General features: G+C 31.5%; 1 protein-coding gene across 2 annotated transcripts in view; it reads left to right on the forward strand.

Moving 5' to 3' along the window:
• Nucleotides 1-13925: 13925 nt before the first annotated feature.
• The window catches only part of LOC135129220 (homeobox protein Hox-C4a-like), a 34799-nt gene continuing 22376 nt past the window's right edge, over nt 13926-26348 (forward strand). For both annotated transcript variants that reach the window (XM_064056361.1, XM_064056362.1), the window contains exon 1: nt 13926-15061. In XM_064056361.1, the coding sequence (XP_063912431.1) occupies nt 14365-15061 (697 nt within the window). In that variant the 5' untranslated portion in view covers nt 13926-14364. The remainder of the gene's footprint in view (nt 15062-26348) is intronic.

The raw sequence follows: 26348 nt of genomic DNA on the forward strand, positions 1-26348 counted from the left end.
GAATTGCAATAGCCAGATCACAATGCGATGGTCTAGACTTCTTTACTGCTTAGACTTCCGCTTATTAAATAAAACACTGTATTTTATTTTGAATTTCGATGTTGTAATTCACATTTATCTAGGTTTAGGGGATGCAAAAATTTCTCTAGGGGAGGCTCAGTACCCGCTGGTCTTCCCCTAGCTACGGCTGTGTCTAGGAGTCATAAAATGTCGAGAAAATATGAAGGTGTCAACATGGAATAGATTACTATACTTTCTTAGCTTACGCTCAATAAGTAGAAATGGCCTCTCAGCGATAATACAACAACTTGAAGTGTTTATGTTTATACATCGGAAGAATTTCACGTAGAGATTAGTTTAATTTGAATGAGTTGGCGCCTCAAAACGGAGGATAAAATTATTACTTAAGTAAGCCGCGTTCGAACAAAATGTTCTGAATATTATTATTATAATTCTTATATTTAATCATTATGAAATGAAGCCGTGCGTATTTTCACATTTTCATGAAAATGTTCTTAATTTGATCAATAAGTAGGTACAAAATTAGGGAGTGTGTAATTTTATTAAATTTATTACAGAAACTCTAACACTATGCCACATCTGCTGCAAAGAACAATGCGCGATTAAACAATAAACAAATATATAATAATAATAAACAAATTCAAGATAAGATTCGTAAACCGTAAGTGCAGGAGTATATTATTTTATACAAAATCGGTAATGTTAATTATGCAATACAATGAGCCGACGTCATCAGATTGTTGCTGGGGATAATTAGCCAAATTTTGGTTAGCGTCTTATCACCTACATGATATTTGTCATATACGAATAAAATTTGACAACAATCGGTCTAGTACTTTCAGAGATTATCTGTCTAATAAATATCCGGACAGACGGCAGACAGATACATCGAAGGATGGACGAACGGACGGAAGAACGTTCTTCGTACTCTAGGGGTCAATAAAAGGTCAATAGTTCGATTACAATACTTCCTTAGCTTACGCTCGAAAGCTCGACAAGTAAAACTATTTGGGTCATAATATTTTCAATTCTGATCTTGAGTAGTTACGTTGAAATATTACAGTCGTATAAAGTGCTCTTGGGTAAGTTGTTTTAGAAAGAAAGCTTTTGAAGCCGACACATTTTGTATTTATTTTTACGACATCAGTACATAAATTTGGTGTTATCTATCAACTATAAAATCCAAAATTTGTAAGTTTTTATTGCAACAAAATTGCTTTAAAGCCTAAAATAATAACCTTAAATACTTAATATAAATAATAAGATTCTAATCCAATTTCAAGCTAACTAAATATGTAAATATGGAATCAATAATAATCTTATAAGTTTTAGTTGCATTAATATGGAATCTTTTGTGTGGTAGTGAGATATTCTTTTACTTTAGCTTTTGACCTCATTTTTCAGAAGTCAATTTTTCCTCGGCAACATTTTCGGGCACTCAACAACCTTAGAAAATTTTTAATCTTTGTTCGTAAGAAAAAAGTATTGGAATATCACATTTACTAGTGCAATGAAGCACCTCTTAAAATAAAGTTTAATAGAACACATTAACTTTTTGTAGGACGCTTGAAATATAATACGTATACAAGTAAATAATTGTTCTAACTTCTAGTGTATGCCATATTGGCATTTTATTTTTCTTCGTTTCTTTACTCGGTGTATGTACAAGCGTAACAAACAGTAATTTAAAAACAAAAAAAACCTAAATTTCGTATTTAAATTTCAAATAATAATTAGCTATTTTCTTAATTTTTTGAAAACTTTTTTTAAAATTTGAAAATTTGTTGAATTCTCAATTTCGGCGATTTTAATGAATAGCTATATACCTATATACCTATCCCAGGGCAGTCAAAAACTGTAAAACAAATTTTCACTCTCTTTGTAAGAAAGTGTACGATTTTTGCATTTCTGTTGACTTGAAAGTATGCATTAATATTCTAACGACGAGAAACCGTAATTTGCATTTATATGAACAAACGTAATTCATGTACCAATATGTTACAGAGAACATCCTTCTCCCTGACTTGTCTTACGATTAAAAATAGCGTGCATGAATACGAATAATATGATTGGCGATTGATCACTGTCATTGTATAACAGTTAAATAGGTATTAGAAACGCATTTGCATCTAGAAAAATGCAACAATGTACATCGGGTCATGATAAGGTTATTTAGTAATGCTTCCATCTTACCAGAAAAAAAGCCTACCCACATGATGCAACATCATCTTGCAATGGATACGACGTGCAAGATCATTCTTCCAATTTAGGTTACAAGAGGGCAGAAAACCAATTCGCACACAATAAGCCTCTGGCTACCATTTTCACAAAGGTAGTAATTATTGTAGATTAGTAGGTTAAGGTCGCTTTGAACAGACGGAATCTGCCTATGGTGTCTATTGAGAGACAGTTCGGACTGGATAAATAATGACTCTTTCCATTTACTGCACCGACTTTAGTTAGCCATAATGGTCTTCGTGATTTAAAGGGATTTAAACGAACTATTTTCCAACAGAGAGTGTAGTTTGCAGGCTGACTTGTTTTGAAGGAACAACTATTAGGTTCGAAAAAATTCAAAGCTGCGAGTATCATGCGATGTTTACGTTTACGGAGAAACATAAGTTATTTAGATGTGCTATCTAAATGATAAAGTACTTTAATATTTTAATGTGATGTTAACAGGTATCTAAATTGGTGTCGCCTTTAATTAATCATTGTGATGCAACAGTAGGTAATAAGGTATGGAAGTGTGCCTGCCATGTAAATGATACTTTTTTTTGTTTCTTTCGTAAGAGCGTAGGTATGTTTTTTCAAAGTTTGTTGTAACAAGGAGACGCAATATTTGTTTGTTGTAGGTACATAAAAAAATTATAGAATCATTGACGTAATGATAATGATAAAAAATGTATTTTTGTCGGTCCGGTTTTTCTTTGTATTAAAATTCAAAAGCTTTAATTAGTGTCACTATAGTTTGTTCACAAGAAATATAATTAGGTATTACAATATAACTTTAACCTAATAACTTCCTCACTTTAAGAGGAAGAGATAAAAAGAATAACTACCAAACCTTAAGAAGAAAAATATCAACCAATGTATTTAAGGCAGGGTTTTTTAAATTAATAGTCGCGGCCACATTTAGAGTTTATTTAATATTTTGTTAGACAAATCAAATAATTTTGGCAAAATCACTGTCCCGTTTTTCAAATCAGGAGCATGCAGTCAAATTGCTATTATGAAATAAAAAAAAATTGACAACTAAAACTTTGTTAGGTTAAAGTGGTTCAGTTTTGTATGGTCCCGACTGTACCCACATCGAGTGTCTTGTCTTCTGTATTACAGTCAGCTTTGTGAGCAAAGGTGAAATCTATTATTATATACATAACGGGAACGTTTTTCATTTCAGAGTGAAACCTTTTGACCTCATATTTTTTCTTTTCGATAATTAAATTAATAATTATTTTCAATAGCGGAAGTAATTATTTTATTCTTTGTCATTTATGATGCAAGATAGACGTATTAGATTTGCAAATGTTGCTGTATTTTTGTTTGTGGTGCTACAACGAGCATAAAGCATAATTAAATATTCCGGTGGAGAAAATAAGTAGACTGTTTTTAAAATAGTTTCATACTGCTAAAAAGTACCTGTGTTTTTGTACAAATATTCCTTGAAATTAATTTTTTGTAATAACTTATTCGTAACAATGTTTGTAATAATTTACTGATGCTCGTAATACATAGATAAGAAGGCTCAACTATTGCTACCTACACAAATTACATTTAAGGTACCTAATAGATATAATAAATTGTACATAATTTTCTGTGGGTAAATCGTTCCTGAATTGTTTTCAACTTTTTTAGAAAATTTGTAAATTCTTTGTCAAAAAAATTTTATTCTCATGTGCGGAAATATCATGGACACCAAAATTATTATCGTCACATTATAAAGAAAAATTCAAAATTGAACTTGAGACAAAGTCAGATGTTTTTAAAAATACCATTTTAATTTTTTGGTTTTTGGCAAACCAAATATTTTCGCTGCTTGTAGATACATTACCTTTTTCAAATGAATTAAACGTACATTTAAAATTGCTTGCCTTTGAAGGCAATTACAGTGATCTTTTAAACAAAAAAAATAAAAACAAAATTAAATAAGTCTAAAAATATAACAATTTTTATAATAAATTATTTTAAAAAAGTAAAAAACAATAATATATGCATATTTATATAAAAATTTTAAAAATCGGCACTAAAGAGTTCATTTTTTTATGTAATAATTTTATACTAAAAATTGTTTTTTATTTTACTACTTAGTAATATTATAAAAGAAATAATTTTAATGCGTTACATAAAATACCAAAAAAAAATTTACTTTAATAACCGTTTTATAATGTGGATGTACAATATTGACAATTCAAGTTGTAAGTATATTGCCGTGCTCTACGTCTACGGGTGTCTGAAAGTATATTTACACTTAATTTTTGAACCTTCATGCAGTATTAATACAGGCAAGTAAAATATATATTTTATGTTGTATAAAATTATCTCGAATCACTGTGGCTTTTCAGCATACATTGAATAAAAAAAAATAAACTTCCAAACGTAGATTAACTCTGAATGGTTATTCAAAGGATACTTTTTTAGTTATCATTATGTTTCTACCGTTAAAAGTTTCCTTTTCATTTAACAACATCTGTACAGCTTAAGATATCGTGTTTGCATTTACAATAATTGCTTTTGAAGAGGTTTCAATATACTCTACAAGTAACTTTTTTTTATTATCATTTTATTAAATCATGAGTATTAAATTGTGTACTTCTTTTTTCATTTATTCTTATAAAACGAAATTTCGTTTCTGCATTTTATGTTTTTGTACTGGTACGGAATTCCTTGGTAAATATTGTGATGAAACAGTTTTTTCAGTACTGAAACGATTGGCAAGCTAAAATAAAACTAACAATTTCTTTAGGAATTTTTATTTAAGCACCTACTTAGTGTTAAATAATCATTCTTTACAAAATGTACCGAACTTTTTGAACATTCTGAGTCTAGTTTTCCACAGTTTCGCCTGTCATAATATTTTTAATTACCAAATTCATCCGTAACCCGTAACTGCAACTTTTTGCTTTCCAGGATGCGGAAAAAAATGGAAGTTTAGGTTAGAATTATTTTTGTATACAGAATTACAACCGCAAACACAGTTTACGTCAGACTTCTTTTTTTCTATCGCAGTATAGAAAGGTAATTAATTATAAACATATGAAATAAATCACGACATAATTTTTTAATGGATTTGAAATATTTTGAACAACCGTAGTACCTAAGTGTATTTCTACATAAACAGTATTCAAATATCCCAAACGTGACGTCACACAGGGGGAGTGCCGCCCTACCTGAAATGACAATTGTATCATAATAACAACTTTTGTTAATTAGGCGATGAATGAGTTTTTTAATAGTTCAGAAAAAATTGCCTGTCTTTTTGGAAATTATTTTATCCAGATGCTGATGATTGATGAATCTAGGAAACAGCTTAAAAACCGCAAGGTCTCTTTGTATTTTTGCACGTTTGCAATAAATTAATCAATACAAGTATTGCAAGTACAAATTCTGGTTCACTTAATAAATAATGCAAAAATCTAGATAAAAAAAGAAAAATCAACATAATAAACCGAACTCAAATTAAAAGAATGAAATTCTTTAAAAAAGAAAAACATTTGGTATAACTTAGATGAAGTAAACCTAACAATAAACTAAAATTTTAAGATATTTTTACCTGAATGTTTTTGAAAAATTTAACAAAATACATAGCTTAGGAAAACAGCATTACCTAAGCATACACAACAACATCCATAGATCCTAACTGCGCCGATCAATGCGTTTGCTTGAGTTCGAGTACCAAATAACGCTGTTAAGGATTTTTTAATTTATAATTTCACACTTTAACCTGTGGCTAAAAACGAAAATATTTTAATACTTAGGTACTTAATACTCACGACAATAACGAAAAATTGTGACTGGCGTTACATACTTAATTCAAATCTTTTTTTTTAAGTTGCTAACACTTTGTAAGAGACAAGAAAAGGTAAACTTTTGGACGAAAACTATACCGTTGTATTTTTTATTCAAGAAGATAGTGATAACGGCACATTTTAAGATATTGGCAATCTGTTGCAACCTTTTGTTTAAGCTTTTTTAAAAACTCTACTAATGTAGATAGTAAATATAATATACGGCTTTTTAAAAAACGCTATTAGGTCGTAGTTAAAATCAGTGAAAGTAAAAAATTATCCTTGTTAGTAAGTCATAATTTAGTCATCTTAACTTCCGATAAAAATTATTTAACGGTTTAGTGATAAGTTAATTCAGCTGTTGATAAAGATAGGAAACAATATTATTGTTTTGCTTCCCGACCGTAAGCGTTGGCCGACTCTCTACTTTTACGTTTTCTCGACCTTTCCTGACCTCTAGAGTACAAAGAGATAGGTCTCTCGTTTTCGTCTGTCTGTCTGTCTGTCTGTCTGTCCGTCTGTCTGTCTGTCTGTCTGTCTGCCGTCTGTCCGGATATAAGACAGAATCTCCGAAACTACTAGACCGATTGTTGTAAAATTTTGAATGTATATTAGGGATATCATGTAGATGGTAAACCGCTAACCAATTTTGGCTAATCACCCCCACCAACAGTTCGATGACGTCTGGTTATTATATTTATGGCATAATTCACATTACCGATTTTGTATGAAATCATATACCTACTCCTCTACTTGTGATTTATGAATCTTAGCTTGATTTTGTTTATTATTGCTATCTTTGTTTATTGTTTAACCCGCCTTGTCTTAATAACCAGTCCCCTTGGAATAGATGTTCAGCTCAGTCGTAAAGTTCTTGCTCCATATTATCAAGTGTATGAAACCAGCGGGCGGCACACATTTTTTTTTTTAATTAAAATAAATTTAATAAAATGAATCACTCTTTGATTTTTTACTGATCAAATTAAGAACGAGTCACCCCATTTTTCGAAAATGTGGAAACACGCCCGCCTTTATAACAATAAAATAATGATAAGGTAAGAATGATAATAATAACATTCACAACATTTAGTTGAATTGAGGTTCATTAATAATTTTAGTCATCTGTTTTGAGGCGATAAACTCATTCAAATCAAACAAATGTCTACGTGGCATTCTTCCGATGTATAAACATAAACATTTTAAACACTATGCATATTGCTGAGATACCACTTTTCCTGTTGGTAATGTACTGTAAATATATTTCACAATGTCTGTATTTGTGCATGCACAGACGGTTTATAGGGATATGCTTGTGATGCTGGACCGTCAGGACCCTTTCTGGCCTAAATGTAACGGAAAATAAAATTTATTTGTTTTCAATTTGGTTATTACAAAATACGATTTCGTCGTTGATTGACCGTTTGTTGATACATATGCTCTCGAGATTGTGCAAAATGCAAAATTGGCCATTTCCGGGCGTTCCAGTAACTTATGACTTACAGCCACTCAGTCACCTGCATAAAGAGCTGCCGTCTGAGTTTTGGTTGCAGTATCGTTTCTCATTCTTATTTTGCTTTTTTGATCGTTCAATAATTTCAAAAGTGTACAGCACATTTTTGAAATTACTGCATTTGCATTTATATTTTTTCGATTTTCTTATACAGGGTGATGGGAAAAAAATTAAAGACTCAATTGATTTTATTGATTAAATCAAGCGTTGCAGGCGTGGTAAATTTTCAATTAAAATGTTTCTCTTTATCCCCCAAAAAATTGACGACATTATGTCAAAATTTTGCCGAATAAATACTATCTAAAATATGCACAATATGATGAGTCTGCATTTGTAATTAATCATTGCAATAATATTTTTTAAATTTGCATCAATAGATTAATTTATTTTATGGGTTAAATCAAGGACGACTCGCCCCATTTTTCCGAAATTTCTCTTTAGGGGGAGGGAATGTAATACGTTATTATTAGTATTACTGCACCAACCTAAGTTGAAATACGTGTTCTTGCAAAAATGATGATTGACGTCATCACAAAATTTTCTAAAGTAAAAACTTATTTGAGACATAGGCATGGCATGCTTCTTTACATTTACTTTTAATAAGTGTTACATATTCACATACCTATGTTTGTTATGTTTCTCATAAAGAATGTAAAATCCACAAAATCAAATTTTATCATTTTTCGAAAATGCTGGATATGTTCCATTGTCCTACTTCAGGAGTGAGGGAAGTTCTGTCGAAATAATTTTAGACCAATTTCTTGTAAATTGTGTTCTTTGTGTTTACAAAATAATGTCACAACTTGATGCACAATCGCCAATTCTAATATAGGTAGGTATCGGATTTTAGACATCTTAGAGAAAAATTTCTTTCGTTTAAATAATTATAAAATGATATATATTGACAATTTTGATGTTACAAAGAAACCTCACCCAAATGTGTAATGAATTGATGAAGTAGATCCTCCTTTTCTGGTACCCGAACTACGAGCATGATTATTTAGTGCCGCAGACAAATTAGAGCAATTTCGTGGTGCTCAATACATACAGTTGTCGGGAATATTGAGAACCCCCTTAAATGTACATTATCGATGTCGTTCAAAACGAGAAAAGTATTGAACAAATTTTTTCTCGCATTTTGATGAAGATATGAGTTCTTAAAGTTGGGTCCTTTTTTAATAATGAAATATATAGGTAATCTAGAATTTGGGAAGGTTTGGAGCCCTTAATGATGAATTAATCAATGCTATTAAAATTTAAAGAACTACTTAATAAGTGTTGCGGTAGTTTTATTTATAGAAAAAGCAGCTGGTTAAACTGTAAAAATTAAACTTAAACTAAAAGAATGCTCGAATCCAGAATCATCATTAATTAAATATACAATAGGTATAACATATTCAATATACAAATACCTACATATATTTAGTTATTTAATGTTAGTCACAGAAAAGCTTTTTTTTTTGTTAAAGGGGCTTTTGAAATTATATAACGATAATAATCTTAATTAAATCACAGAACACCTGATGACGGTTTGCATTTAAACTCGTAACTGAGGTGCTTAAGATTGTAATTCGTGTAATGAAGATACAAACTGGAGATTGAGCACGTTTTGAATAAAATAATGGAATTAAATTAATCACCAGGAATTACATATTTCAGAGACATAAGAGATTAAGTAGATGTTGGAATTACAATTTAAGAAAAAAAAAATAGAAAAGATGACAGATGAAAACCTGCATTTTGGCATGTTGTGAAAAGATAATAAAGAATAAAAAACGTAACATTTTTTTGGGAAGTAAAACCCAGAGAGAAAATCTACAGTAGGACATAACTTATACATCAAAAGTTGAAGTTATTTGAAATAAGTAGGTATGTTTAAAGTGTGTAAAATTTATTTTGAGAAGATAAAAATTTTACAAATTGTGTTGTTCGCCAAATGAATAAGTATTTTAAATGCAATACCCCAAAAATCAATTCAGGATGTGTCCATTAAATAATAAGTAACATGCCTAGTTCTTGCCGAGTCCTGCCCGTCGCTACCCTACAAATTTTATTTATTAATCAAACAGTGTTTCAGCTTTAGGTTGTTTTAGTGCATAAGTAGAGTAAAGTGAAAATGACGTATATAAGTATATTTTTGTTGTCGTTTTTTTTTTATATGTGTTTTTTGTCGAAATTCGCTAGTTACTATGTCGGCACTTAAAAGCCAACAATTTGTAAGCAACTTTTGTAAACCTATTTTTGAACGTGAATAGTTCTCATGTCGTTGGTATTGACATCCAGGTTGTAGTTGCAGATCTCCCGAGACTATCGCCGCCGTTTCATAAACAGTGTTCTCACGTTAAGAATTGCTTCTAGAGACTTTCAGAAGAAAAAGCCGGTCGGCTTCCGCTTCAAACAAGTCCCTCGGCATTTGAAAAATTTTGTAATTTCGTTTACAGATACCTACCCATCAACGAATCATGCACACAAAAGCGTTATTTCCGTAAACAAAGCTGCAGAAAATTGTCGATTTTCGCGTTGTTCGCGTCTAGTAAACCCATTTCAGTACCAGGAACCTTCGGTGTGCTCACCTGAATGAGTTGCAGTTGCAACGCTGTGACTTGCAGAAATCCCGAGAGAGTCATAACACGTTCCGCCGTGAATTATCGCGAAGATCGATTTTCGAAAAAAATAATGTCAAACAAATAACAACAATTTCTGAATAAAGTGTACCCGATCCATCATACGTCTGCCATAACACAAAAGATGTGTTTCCGAGATATAAACAGGTTCAGTCACAATATTGATTTCTGATAATGGCACGCAAAGTACGGCAGATCTAATTCGTTGCTGCTCGTTTCAAGGAGTACAAATCGATGGCGAGATCATTAGGATCCATTAAAATGTTTTGTCGAGTGAGCAGATCCAATCCGCTTCTTTGGAGTTAATGTTTCGTAATGTCGTCGTCCGGAAGCAGGCGAAAAACTGAGAGCTCCAAATGCACATATTATTTATAATAGCGGCACGAAAGAAAACATGTCATGTCTGGAAACGTCGCCAAATGTAAACGAAGAGTAGACGGAAGCACGTCCCACGAACCAAGACCTAAAATATTCAACAGCACATCGCAAAAGTGTTCAAAAACAGAGCTATCCTAAGAATCAGACATCATTTATCAAGTATGTCGTGTGGTCCGGTGACTCCCACCATATTGAATATCGGCCACCACTGACATTTACAAATGAATAATAATTGTGTCCTTTTACTTTCAACAATGGTTCTGATGCGGCTTTATGCAGCCAGTAAGCACTGTCACTCGGTAGGCCGTTCGTGACTTACGATCTAATACAGAGCGATTCAATCTATATCCCATCAGCAAACGTTGTTTACTACCTCCACTGTGTGATAGAAAGGAGATCTGTAGTTGGTGGATCTTGGCGGATCAAAATATCACACCACTAGTGATTGAAGAGATAAGTATCAATACGTGTGTGTAGACATTCGTATCTAAATTTATTTTTTCTATAAATTATTATCACTATAATTTCAAAAAAGTGGTTTGTTTGAATTTTAAATATTTATTAAATTTCCTTTGAAGTGGGCAAAACTATTCAAAATGAGTGTAATACCTACCCAAAATTTTATTTTAACACTGTAAAGAAAATATACTAAAACAGCTTTTTCTACCTGTTGAGATTTCATTTCAAAGGTTTGCCTACGGTCAGTTTTGAACTATGAAAAATTAATAGGTGCAAATGTGGATAGACGACGAAATTATCGAAATTTCTAACATCAAGATTAATGTAAAATTTTTTTAGTCTAACAACTTCATTCAAATGTAAAAGAATATGTTGTTTTATGAGCAGTATTCCTTAGTACCCAGATTTCAAAAAATTATGTTTTTTTTTAATTTTCTCTTGTGTTATGAAATTACTAAAATAATTAATTGTAAAAATTCTTAGAAATGTGAATCATTACTTTATACTATATCTATGTATAAAGGCAATATCGCTGTGCTTTTGTACGTGCCATAACATATCCCTTTTCATTTCCTATCACGATTCATTGGTGTTTTTAAACTGACCTAATAAACTAGGCCTGTAAATTTTATAAAGTTTAATAACACGAGAGAGTTTTCCCTGTTTTGCTATCCGTTCTGTTAGTTCCTATTATTGCCAGTGGTAATATTTCGAAGAATCATGATAATAGTAGGAATAGTGAAAAAATAATTATTGGAACTATTTTAAACAAAAACATATAAAGTATAAAAAATTAAAACAAATTATGACAACAATTTTCACGAAAATGTGAAATTAATTTAAAAAGTTATTAAATTACTCAAGACATATGGAACAAATGAAAATTTCTTTATTATTATTTTATTTTTCAATAAAAGGTAAAAATTGTTTACAACAAAATAAAAAGATTTTTTTATATTTTATCTTATATAAGTAGCAAATTAGCATACGGCAGTATTTGGAGCAATGCATTCCAAATACTGTCAGCTACATATAAATGTCCAAAAATTATTACTGTTAACACTTTTATCAATTTCATTTTTATTTACTGAAAGAAAACTTACTATTTAATCTATTGACGAAATTTTAGTTTTCAAGTGTTAAAACTTAATTTTCCAAAAAATTTTAAACCGAAAGGTGGCAATATTCGGCTTGAGCTTCTCACACGATATAAAAATGTATAACTGTGAAATTTTTAAACTAATATTACAAGTGTCTGCGAACCAAAAGATAGGTCTAAGCTATTTTGTTCAGAGCAATAAAATATTAAGTTCACCGAATACATTTGGCCAGAATATTTAATCGTATTTTTGAAACGAACTATAGGATTTCGCCACAAAATTGAAAATATTTAGAAGAAAAGCTATGAAGAAATTTTTAAATAAAATTTGTATAGAAATCTATATTAAGGATTTAATTAATGTGTCTTAATACATGTATTTTTTCTTTTTATCATCACCTGACTTTTAAAAGCAACTACGTTAAAATTATAACAAATCTGTTATTTTGTTGTTTTTATATTAACAACCAAGCAACGAAGTTAATCTTTCGGAACTAATCAAACCCATTTCAGAATGAAGCGTAAAGTACAAATTCAATTTTATTAAGAATCCTTAGAAATCAATTTCCATCAACGTATCTACTATTCATACACAAGTCAGAAAAAAGGAATTTTTTACTTGCCATTGTTCTTTTATCAGTAACCGATTTAGCTATGTACTACACTGACCGGCAAAAAAAACAGCCACCCTGAAAAATTTCACAAAATCAACCTTTAAAAATTATTAATTTAACTAGTGACTATAAATTAGTAAAAAAAGAAGACAAATAAACGCAAAATCAAAAATTAGTTTAACAAAATAACAGACGCAGAGCGACAATTTGAGAGTGGAACTGTTTTCGCTTGAAAACGTTTATTAATTATTGCCAAGCTTATAATCAAATGATGAAAAATACTGTTTACAACAACAGCCTCCCTTATTATTTTTTTAAAGAAAATATAGTATTTGGTCTTTCTGTTATTTTGTTAAATTAAATTTAATTCTGCGTTTATTTGTCGTCTTTTTTTTTTGCTAATTTGTACATCATGTGTTAATAGTGAATAGTTCTTTAATAAAATAACGATCACTGGTTAAATTAATAATTTTTAAAGTGGTTTTGTGAAATTTTTCAGGGTGGCCGGTTTTTTATTTTAACCTTTTTTAAAAAAGTAAACTCTTGTAAACCTACACGAAATATGTATAGATACATTTTAAAGATAAAAAACTTGTACTGCAATATTTGAAATGTAGGTATGTACCTAATAACTAAGTATCTTTAGTTTATATACCTATCTACGTACATTATTGCAATTTTGTGTGAGCACTTTTTAAAGATCCAAAGTCAGTTGCCATTGTTTCAGTACAGCGACAAACTAAAATAAGAGTTGTTTTGAATACATTAAAAATGGGAATGAAATAAGCACACATTTTCCTCCTGCCACAAAAATTATTAATGGTTCATAAAGAGTTGGCATTGAAGGCAACCAACATTCTCACACAAATGCATTTTTCTCTAGTTAATTAGACAGTGGATCACCTGGCATAAAGTTGGAATTATTATCGAATGCCTGAAAAGAGTAGACGTCTATTCGCATCGATTCCTCTTCTCCCCAACATTCGTCCAATATTTCCGAAAATATCAAAGCTCCCAAGAGACGCACATGATGACGGCGCTGAAGACTTCTTCTCGTTCTCTTTTACTCCCATGAGAACGAAAACGAACTGCGCAAGAGAACGTTTGATAAGCGGCGACGTGTAGAAGTAGCGCCAGCCAAAGTGGGAGGAGTATAGTTGGAAGTCGAGCTTTTCACCAACCTCCAGTCTATGCGCGGCTGGGAAGTAGAAAGGTCGTGCCCGCTGGAACACCCGGTATGAAAAAAAGAAGAACAATTTTTGAACGCAGTGACAATAATCAGTGAGAGACGTTCGTCGAATGTGAAAAAAAAGTTTCATTGTATGGTGTTAATTTTGGGGAAAATCGAATCAGTGAGTAATTTTATGGGAACAAGCAGCGATCGTGGAGGTTTTATTCGACCGCGTGTATGCGAGTCCCCCACCCGGCGGCCGAGTAGCGTCATCCATCATGGTCGGTGACGTCAGGCCTCAGCATTGGTAGAGTGGCGTCACGTGGTTAGTTAATTGGGTGCCGAGGGCGGGGCTCACGCGTGGTAGGGGGAAATAAAAAAGAGCCTCTATGCAATAACCTAGTGCGTAGTAAACCCCCCACCGAATAACTCTCGGCACGCTGCGATCTAGAGCTTTTGGCGAGAAGTGAGGAAAAATTAATGATCATGAGCTCGTTTTTGATGAACCCGGGAGCGTACCAGCAGCCGCAGCACATCGCCGGCGTGGTCGTGGACCCCAAGTTCCCTCCGAGCGAAGAGTACAGCCAGAGCAGCTACATCCCGTCTCCCTCGGGCGATTTCTTCGGCAACCACCACATTTCCCAGCAGCAGCACCACCTCCAGTACGGTTACCACAACCACCACCAGACGTACGGGTCCTCGAACGTGCCGCCGCTGAGCAACGGCGGTTACGGGACCTATGGTAACTACTACCACCCCCAGATACACTCGCACCATGGGCCACCCATACATCATCAAATCCGGCCGCCCATCCTGCACGAGTCGCAGCAGTCGCTGGTGCCCTGCGGGAATTTACAAAACTCACAATCGCCGGTTACAAGTTCCTCGAATATCCTCCAAAATTTAGCAGACATTACGCCCAATGTTACTCAAAGTAGTGATGTGAACTCTAGTGTGTGTAGTCCCGCGAGTGTGGGACACCAAGAGAGAGCCTCACCCTCTGGACAGCATTTGCAGGAATTGGGGTTGAGGCTAGAGGACAATGGCTCTGATGAGCCGGACGACGGGGACGACGGACAAGGAAGTTCGACGAATAACGACGAAGACGACGACGACGAGGAAACGGGGGATAGGCAGATTTATCCGTGGATGCGGAAGGTGCACGTTGCTGGAGCCTGTAAGTGCACATTTCACTTGTAAAATTATCCAAGCCCAGCTATGTATACCTAAAAATATGCGCGATTCCACAAAAATTAGTGAAATGTTTTCTTAAATTAAAAGGGTGAAGCTGCAACCGTAGTCCGGTTTTGCCACATTTTGGCATTCTTTTAATGAAGCGACTCGAAAGACCACCCTGTCTTATGATAAGGTTTAGAACATGTAATAGTGAGTATACAAGTTTAAAGTGTCATAAAACAATTGACACATATATTAGCTGTATCACATCTTACATTCAAATGTTTTCGATATATTATTTTTATTATTATTATTACTACTACAATTACTACTCTTACTACTGTATTCACGATATTATTATTATAATTATTATCACAACAGAATTAACATTTATGATTTTCTCAAGATTTCGATCGACATTGCATAACTCACCGTGGTACCGACGGGGACGGTATGTTACCGTATTGAATAAGTATATATAATATTATATAAAGGTTTTCATATTTGAGACCATTTTTCGTTTTGATTTTGTTACATAGCCGTTAAAAATTCCTAATATAAAAAGGCTACAGACATGATTTTGAATTATTTTAATTTGACATTTAATACTTAGTAAAATGCTTTCATTTCTTTATTTTTAATTAATTCGTTATAGTCTATATCTATGCTTATAGTTTAAAAATAGGTATATAAAGTCTTACAAAACATTTAGAATAAAATTAATATAATTGACATATTGATAATGATGGCGCCGACGGTAATTTTTTTAATCGTAACAATAGGTATAGATATTTGACAGTGGAAGTGTGTTTTAGCCGTTATTTTCCAACGATATGTACATATAATATCACTTAGTGTGCTATTTTATCGTTACTTGTTTCTTGACGTCAAGAATTAAGCAAATTTTCCAGACGTATGGCTGTGAAAAAAAGAGTACTTCTAATTAGTTAAAAAATATTATATTGCGATGCGGTATGTTCTAAAATAACGGCAAGGTAAAAAATTACGTTGTATAAGTTTCTGACAGTAAAAAGTTCCTTTATACTGGATGGACACTTATTAGGAGTGTCAGTTTAGAATTTTACATAGTAATTATTTCGCTTCCGGTTTAATTAAATATAAACACTGATTTTGTTTCCAAGTAGAAATAAAAATTTTTGAACCTAAATAGAATATTTGACAAACTTGTCATTATTATGATAACACAATTAACTGTCAATTTTCCACCTGTTTGAAACAAGTTTTCACCTTATTGTAACTGCAATGTAATCCAATAACACAAATTTTATGTATTCGGATAGCAACGAATTAAAGAAATGCTTTTTTAATTTTCTTTTCGACACGAAAATGTAGATACTTTAAATTGAAGAAGACTCAAACCAAATAAACCTAATGTTTGCAAAACGTCATTTTTTTGCAACTTTCTATTATCCTTTTGGAACCCAAAAATTACCACTATGGGCAATGTGTTTTTCAAATTTTGTGGAAGTTCCTGGTCAAGTGTTTTTTGTCCTAATTAAGTTTGGAATTTTGAAAACACAATAGAATTTTTCACTTTTCCCACTGTAGTTGGTGTTTATATCCTACTGTCAAATTACATTTACATTAACGTAAATATCCAATATGGAAGTGACCCCGCAACTTGAAACGTTAATCAATAGATAAAAAGTTTGAAATAATAACTGCGTCTTGTCGTTTCGTTATGACTTCTTGATGTGTAAATAGATATGGTAGTTCAAAAGATTTATGAATTTGATGACCACCGTGCAATAATAACTAACTTTTATGATTCAAACGTCAAATACCTATTATTTTGCGAAAATATTAGTCATTCTAATAGTGACGGTTTTGATACTGAGTTCAGATTTGTTTTGGGCTTTCGAATAATTTTTTTTTTTCTTTGTAGGTAGATATTTTTCCTTTATTCATATTACAAAAGGTCGATTGTGTTTCATAATTGTAATACCACCATGTTCATTAGAAGTTTGGTTTCCTAGACTTATTTTAGCTTATTTTATTTTGTCATGTAAACTTAGCCATTATTAATCGGCTAATAACTGAATAAAATACAGTTTTAAATTCTTGTCAATAATTAAATACATAACACTTTTGTATATGTATATTGTATACAGTTGACCCGTCATATGTTAACATTTTTTTTTCTCAAATATTTTTTGTTTTGTCTAAAGCATAACTTACTACAGGATACCTTTAATTAATTTTTAAGAATGTAAGACACCAATTTTGAAACTCAAGCTTTTTTTTTAATTAAATAACTGCAACTTAAAAGGTGATGCACTACTTACTTTAACATGGTAATAGTAAGACTCGTAGAGAATAAGACAAAATTTTGGGAGCGATTTTATTTTTGCGCCGCTAGTGGCAACAGTTTTATAAAATTTTAATAGACAATACAGTTAGATTTGGGTTTCATTTAAAATCTCAACAGTTTACTAGGAAAATACAATATTTTTTTTACATATTACTTGAACGTCGACCATAGTCTCAACAATATTTTTCTTTAAATGGTAATGACATTTGCATTTCTTCTTTCTTATTCATCTTCTTCAACAACCACCACATTTACAAAGGAAGTGCCGATTGCCACAACCACCACCAGAATCCCTATTTCTCGAACCACTACCGCCACATACATTTACATCGTGAGCCACCTGGTGTCTTGCGGGAATTTAAAACACACAATCCCTAGGTACAAGTTTCCTGAATATTCTTCAAAATTGGGCAGATGTTAAATTCAATGTTGCTTAAAACAGTGACACGAACTTTCGCGTGAAGTTCTGTGAGTGTGGACACCAAGAAACCGCAGCTCTGGCAGGAGATAATAACGGTTCTGATGAGCTGTATGAAGTTCGACGAATAATAACAAAGTTAGGTGGATGAGTTATTATATTATATGTTATTGAGGCGCTACGACGTTCTAGCATCCTACTTTCTAGAGTTGTTTTTTTTATAGAGATTGCTTATTTCTATTCTTATCGTGCGAAATTCATATTATTCTCTATCATCATATACTTATTTGAAACACAAACAAAAATTTAGGTAGGCTATAAAATTATTTTGCTGTTTTCTCAAAGCGCCAACTGTATTCATATTGTTAGACTCACGTTGTAGATATAGTAATAGTGACTGAACCAAAATTTTTGTTAAAATTCTATATGTGTATACTTGCACTTCTAGGTTTATTAAGTAGGAAGAGTTATCGCATATATAACATTGAACTTAACAGGTATATTATTAAGTTTGAAACCTCATATAACAACAGGTTACTAAATTGAAAACAGAATTAAACGCTTTTAGAAAAATGTGCCATTGTTTATTTGTCAGTTACAACAAAATTAAGATACATTTTTTAGTTTATAATTACAGTACGTTGTGTTTTGTGAGAAGCATGGTCTGATACTATTTGTTGTATATTTTGTTCTCCATTATAGGATTTTACATACCTACTAGAATTCGTAACGAGTTATACTACTTCTGACCTTTTTAATTTGGGGTGACAAGTTGAGGTCTTTTACAAATTTTTCTAACATTTTCGAATCTATTTATTTAATCTGTTATTAGGTTATTACACTTGTTGGTTATAGGTATGTACCTATATTTTTCAAGAAATGAGTAGGTACTGTATGTAAAATGAAATTTGATGCACCCACTATTCTTATTAAAACCCATAAAACATTTTCTTCTTAACGATATCTGTGAGGGCATCCTAAAAAATTTGCTCCGTGACACTTTAGAACTTTATTATGATGTAATCAATATCTTGCTTATTTTTATTTTTGCGATAAAAGCCTGTTGCTTTTCACGGTCAGGTATGTTAACAAAAAGGAACGCCCATTTCTGATGCTAATATATCTAGATAAAATATTCACATTTGCCATATAGTAAGTTATGTTGCATAACAATATCATAAAAGACAAATTTTTCAAATGGGGAAATGTGTTCGTGTATAGAATATATGTGTAGGTGGCTATTATTTTTTTAATTATTACAAAAAAAATACAATGATTGAGAAACAGTCCGTTAAATTGTTTATTATTGTAAATAACATTAACATAATAGCTAAAGTTGTTTAAGCAAATAGTAACCACTGGCAAAAAATAAAGCGATTCAGAATAGCACTTTCAGAATGTCTGTTAGCTGTAATGAATGAAACCATTGATTATTAAATCTATTAGTTCAAACGATTTTACAAAATGTGACAAATACGAACCTGTAAGAATGAAAATACAATACTTACTGATTCGTATGTAATTAAGCAATTACAACAAACAGTTCTTTTCTTTCGTTATGTTTATGTACTCACAATGCTAACCACAGAACACAGTAATTGACAGTATACTAACAGTATGCCATTAAGGGTAAACAAATTATTCATATTGTTTTTTTTATAATAAAATGATTACAAGTTTTTATTGCAAAACTAGTAACATCAAAAGGAATAAATATTGTAACCATCTGGTTCTTCACCTTATCTTACCTATTTTTTTATTCTTGGATCTGCAAAGAAACTATAAATTTTTGCTATATTCTAAACATGGTGAAAAGAACCCATTTACAAACCAGAACAAAAATATCGTATTATAAGTATATAATGCAACTATTTAGCATTATGTATATAGTACGAGGCTTTACCCATTTTAGTGTCACACTACGTTATCTGTTCAGTCAAAGACAATTTTAGAGCAGAATGTTTTCAATCGGTCATGGTATAATATAAAAGAAAAAAACATCTTATATTTTATGGTACCTAATTAAGGTAAATACATATGGACAACACCATCGATTTAAATATTAAAATAAAAGACTTCTAGAAAGGCATAGGTATATATTTTTTTGACCTCAGCAGTCATCTGCTATGGTCGGTAGTAGGTATATGATATAGTTAATTCGGTAAAAATCGTGTATCACTCGATAAGAAGAGAAGTAATGTCAAAATCAACATCTTTAATATATTCAGTCAATTTAAAAACCGTTCATAGTTCTGTTTGAAATTATAATTTTCAATAAAATAGCTATAAATAAAATTTTCGATGAAATAAAATCGAAGGTTTCCACGTTCAGAGTTAGGTAACTGTTTCGGGTTTGGACCACGTCAGTTTTGAAAAAGGTTTCGACGTAGAGAAAAACATCTTCAGGAAATAAAGATCAAGAAGAAAGAAAACTACGGGAGAGTAGAAAAAGATTCTGGGTCTTTAGCTTTTGTTACAAATAAACAAGACAAGTACATATAGTTAAAATTTAAATTACATTATTTTGGATAAAACAAGTAACATTTTAAAATGGACACTGTATATATTCTTTTTGTTGGTGTGACCAAGTTTCTGGTATGACTGAAATTTTAGAACTAATTTGTCTTCTAACACGGTAACTTTCAATCGTAAAGAAAAACAATTTGACAAATACAAAAGCGGTGATTTTGGATGTATTGCAAAGAAATATCTGTCTTAATAATTCAAATTAACACATGATAAACTTTCAGACATTTTTGAAGATATATATGTGTTAAAAGACAAATTCAAAACCAAGTAGCTTTTTAGTCTAACAAAAATTTAGTTTGGTGAAAAAAATTTAACGTGATTATTCCAAATTGACATCAAATCAACGATTTAACGACTAATGTACTGGTGAATAGCAGCAGAACACAAATAAAGAGCTCAAAATGTTTTATTACAAAATATTAGAACTTTTGAACTTTACGTTGTGTTCAGAGCAATGTTTATTGAGTAAACGTCGTTTGTTTGAAAATGAAGTCATTTGTCACACAGAGCGAAATGTTATCCAACTAGAAAACAATTCCATGTGCCTAATAGCTGTTGCTTAAATATCTAAGTACGGACTCAATTTTTCATATATTTTTTTATGTAGATACAGGACAGAGTACAACTGAATTTGTTAATTAAGGTTTTTAAATTTTATTCTATCTAGAAGATGCGTTTGTCATTAACCTATCAGACACTACTTGTTGCTGATGTAATACTCATCTGAAAAAATGTGCCAATTGACGAAATCAAGTTTTTTTAAAGATAATTTTATTTATTGTTGTTTCTAACAAAATAAATTTAAAGGCTGCTTTGTCAAGAAGTGCTTTATTTAAAGAAAGAAAACCCACAGCGAAGAAAAACAATTCTTGTTAATAAATCAGTATAAAAAAATTCTATCAAATACCTACTTCTCTGTTTAAAACCTGTGTAGGTGTTTCCAGCGAATTGTTGATCCAACCAAGGTTTCAGAATAAAAAAATTATTGCGGTGACCAAAAGTTCCATTTTCAGGCAATTACACAAATAAAAATTGTAAATTTGTTATTTTATTTATAGGTTTTCATCCCTTCTACTAAACCAAAATTTTTGTTCTCCTTTAACAGATGGTTTTCTTTTTCTTTGTTCCATTTGTTTAGTGAAGCTGTTGCTGTTTGTTTTAATATTTTGATTTTTTTACAATTGATTAATACAAGAACAACAATTAAGGAACTTACACAGATAGAAGCGATGACAATCTAATAAACAAAAAGCCGATAAATATACTTACATCCATTATACCAATTTTCTAAACATAGAATCTAGAAGCAAAGAGTCACCAAGTGAGATCGTATTATAAGGACGTCATAATTATAACAAGGACCACGGAAAACGCAGTGAAGATTTCCAAATTCCAGGCCCGTCTAAATTTAGCTAATTATTACTAAAGTTTGTAAAACTATTACATAAGCTATGTTTATTTGCGAATTTAGAAAATAATGTAATATCAATCCTTGTAAAAGCAGGGTAAATTTTGGTGCATTATAGTTATTAGGATACGGAATGGAACGGCAGTATGTGTCGTAATATATGTATCATGTTTGGTAAGCTAAAAGAGACCATAAAGAGTCAATAAAATGGTCATAAAAAAACCATTACAGGTAAGACTGATTGTTACAAAATCTCAAATCTGTACCTACTCCATTAAAGCAAAAGTAAATATGATTCCAAATAAATTACATACAGGATTAGGTATTTATAAGGAAGTCAAATTTATCCTGATATTTAATTTTTCTATACATTTTACACACCTTGTATAAAAAAATCACATGTAATTTCTAAAAAGTCCCTCGACGTCTCTATAATGTCTACTTCGACAGTGTCCAGCGATAATTTTCACTGTTAAATATTTAGTGATAAAATATAACATAAATTGACGATATAGTTAATAAAACAAAGATAACAAAAAAGTCAAAAATTAAAGAAAACAGAATAATTATTTTTTATTTGTCTGAGTGCATAAGTGTGGCTCGTACGTGCTTAAATCTTAACGAAGAATTTAAACCCCATTTAAAATCTTGTGTCGTGTGATTGATGTCGTCAAAAGTGGCAGAAATTGCGGAGGTCTGCCAAATAAATCGTAGGCCATTTGTCTAAGCGGGCCGACAATCGCATTTACACTTGAATATCGCCGTGGTTTATTTTAATTCTCACTAAAAGGTACTAAACGGCTCTTTATAACAATGGATCGGAATAATGTATCGGTGTAAACAACTCGTGTCTCCGAGACCACAAAGGTAGAGTTACAAATCGACGGTCGTTTACAAATAAAAGATAATAAATTGGAAGTACTTAAGGCTTTGTGCCGGGACAAGAGTCTAGGACGAATAACTTATTGCGGTCGCATCTTCCCATGGACGTGTTCCAAACCGTCGGATTGATGATTCCTGATAAATGGGCTATTTTGACTTTTTCCTCGCTATTGAGTCAAATGTAACGCTTGTATTCAACCGTTATGTAATTCTTTGAAGATTTAAATTAAATTAAATAATTATTCAGTTAGACTGCGATAAAAATTCGTTGCAGGGAACTATCTTTATTGATTGATGAATGAGATTTTTTGCCGAGACTGTCGTCACATCGAAATAAAGAAAGAAAATATCAAAATGTGTCATTAGCTTGTTACTTTACGGTTAAGTGATTGTGTGGAGGTACGTCATTTCCCAAAATTCCTTGCATGAATGAATAAATTTTGTCGAATGGATAGCTCCAATTATCATCAGTCACCACTTACAAATAAGTCTGCATATCTTTTCGTGCAGACTAGATAATGACTAATGTACGCCGTTCTTAATTGTAATTATCTGATAATATTCTTGGTCACTAGTTTGAATAAATGTTTGTTGTGTAAAAAATGTAATAGATTATATTATATAGGAGTGTCTACAACATAGGCTTTGTTAGAGTAGCATGTTTATAACAAATTATTTGACATTCGCGTATTGCTAAAAATAAATTTTATTCTAAACCAGCTATTATTTGTGTAGGTGTTCTGATTTAAGATTACATTGTTACACTTGACAAGGAAATATTGTTTAAAACTGTATTAATTAAAGTTTTTTTTATGGTTCAACAATATTACGTTTGTTTTAGTGGGTGCTTTACGTGTATTACTTAAAACTAAAATGGTAAAAAATATGACAACAACTCGATTACAATACTTCCTTAGATTACGTGCTTACGCTCGGAAAGTAAGAATTGAAAATTTGCCTATATATTAAAAGTTTTTGGACTACTGTATTTGACAGTTTTATGATAGGTATTAATCGTTATAATTTCGTATGATGTGTGAATTTTAATTATGTTATGAACTTGAAATTTTAAATAACAATTATTTTGCCGTTATCAGAAAATATGAAATAAATAAATCAATGTTCGTTGTTTTACGCTCGCAAATTAGTTTTCATTGTTATAACGTCCAAAATTTATTGAGTCATCTCTGCGAAGAACTTGCATTTGTAATACGATACCGCAGTTAAAATAGTTAATGATACGCAGGTGATTATTTGTCGCGATAATAATTAAGATGTCTTGTCTGTATATTTTTCCAAAAATGAGACGAAAAATATTCTTTTTTAAAGCAGTTTTGAAGAATTTTTTTTTATTTATAAAATTTTTGTAACAAAGTTTAATCATATTTCCAGAGCATTTATAAAATGGGTTTTTATTTTTGTACGTACAAATATAAAATTAATGTCACTATAACATTATTCAAATCTTGAACACATAAAATTATTTAAACAGAAGTTTAATTGTTTCTGAAACACAATAAACTTGTAAGGATAAAATATTTACTTTAATATGTAGGTACAAGGTGAGTCACTAACCGCGCGTTTTTCGATATCTAAGTAATTAATAATAGATACAGAAAAGAAATCAAAGACCGAAATTGTACAGTTCTTTGTGAACTATACTCCAAAATATTTTTAAATATACAAAGTGTTTTGTTTTTAATGCATTCGAAAGACGTAAAAAATTTTTTAATGAAAAAATACATTTTTTAGATATTCTTATTCGCCTCTTTATAAGCTTTATAACCACAGTCTATTTCTGAAATTCCGATACGACGTTGATACGTCGTTGTTCCAGTTTTCTTGAATTTTTTTAGCAAAGGAAGGGTCCACAAAAAAGAGGTAACAGAGGTGCGCATTTTATCTGTATCAATTAAATAAAATTTAAATAAACTTACAAACTTTATAAAAGAATGTGGGTGGGTGGGCGGGGCTAGTACCTGTTAAGATAAAACTGATTTTGGCAAATGACATATCTTCAAAGAAAAGAGAGGGAGGGTGGCGTGGCTAGTAGCTGCTAAAATAAGACCGATTTTGGCAAATAAGATACCCTCTAAGAATAGAGAGGGTGGGTGGGCGGTACTAGTAACTGCTAAAATGTGACTGATTTTGAGAAATGACATACCTTTTAAGAAAAGAGAGGGTGGGTGGGCGGGGCCAGTAGCTGCTAAGATAAGACTGATTTTAGCAAATTTTAAGAAATTTAATTAAATTATTATAGGCAAAGACACTAGAGCTTCCAAAGCACTTTCAAATTCTTTCCAAACAGGAATGCCTAGAACCTCAAGATTGTCTTGAATTTTTGAAACAAAAAAAAAACAGGGATTAACTCAAAAACAGGTCAGGTTAGAATTTTCCAAAATCCGAACACCAAAGTCCCCCAAAATTTAAATAATTTACAACAAAAAAATCTCCATGGGCTCCCAAAATAATACACAATGGATACCCAAGAGTCTCCCGTATTAAAAAAAAAACACGGCGGCACTCACAACCTTTTCAAATTTATAGAAAATAAAACACTAAAAGCTCAAAAGATTTTTTCAAGTTCATCCAGTAACAAGACATAAGATTCCTTTAAATTTATCTGAAAATAAAACACGAAGGAACCTAACATTATCTGCGAACATTTTAAACGTAGAGCTTTGATAACTTTTTTAACTGCTTTCTCGATTTTTGCTGATTTGTACCGTCGCTTTATGTCAGGTAAACATTGTTGTCAAATGTAATTTTATCAAATTATTACAAAACAAAGCACAAGCATATCTTTCTACATTCTAACTGAAATGGTAATTAAACATTGCGAGAGAAATATTAACTGAAAGTTTTATTACCTACTAGTTATTGTGATAATGAATGTGTTGTTTAGTTGTTAAACGTAGCAAAAGAACCAATTTTAAAATCATTATAACTCCACCAAAATGTGAAAAGAATTTTTTTTACTATTTTTCCCAGACTCAACAGTTGATAGTTAAGAGCGTAGCGGAGAGTTAATCCGCCATTTTCCAGACACCCGGTATATTTGAGGTAAAAAATATGGATATGTAATTAAAGCTTAGGAGCATACATCAATATAACTCTCAAATAAATGTCTTCAAATCACATCATTAAATTTTTGTATGTGATGAAGATATATCTAGAACTACCTATTGGTTATCTTTTGATCTACACAATTAAGACCTAAAATCTAGCAAATTCATTTTTCATTTCCCCTGTTTTGGACATTATTTATCTAATAAATTAGCCCACAGTGTAACCCTAAAAGTCGAGGACAGATAGACAGACAGACAGACAGACAGACGGTGTTGTATCAGTTGTGAAATGCCGAGAAAATGTGTTTATTTTCTTTCTACTTCTGGCGTAAGCTAAGGAAATATTGTAATCGAGTCCAACGGGCGACTAGCTACTTTTATGTTTTCTCGACCGTTAATGACTTCTAGAATACAATAAAATAGGTCTTCTGTTTCCGTCTGTCTGTCGTCTATCTGTCTGTCTGTTTATGTCGATTCTTATTAGATACATATATCCGAAACTACCAGACCGATTGTTGTCAAATTTTACATGTATGTTAGGAATTCCTAACATAACTAAGAATTGGAGGATGACATCCCCAGAATTTGTAATAAATTTTACATAATAAGATTTTACAAAATAAGATGCTTCTGCATTTGTGGTTTGTAAAT

The sequence above is a fragment of the Zophobas morio genome, unplaced genomic scaffold (genome assembly GCF_036711695.1).
Source record: "Zophobas morio isolate AGI-343-1 ecotype UQ-CSIRO unplaced genomic scaffold, CSIRO_AGI_Zmor_V1 ptg000014l, whole genome shotgun sequence".
In the NCBI taxonomy this organism is placed as follows: domain Eukaryota; kingdom Metazoa; phylum Arthropoda; class Insecta; order Coleoptera; family Tenebrionidae; genus Zophobas; species Zophobas morio.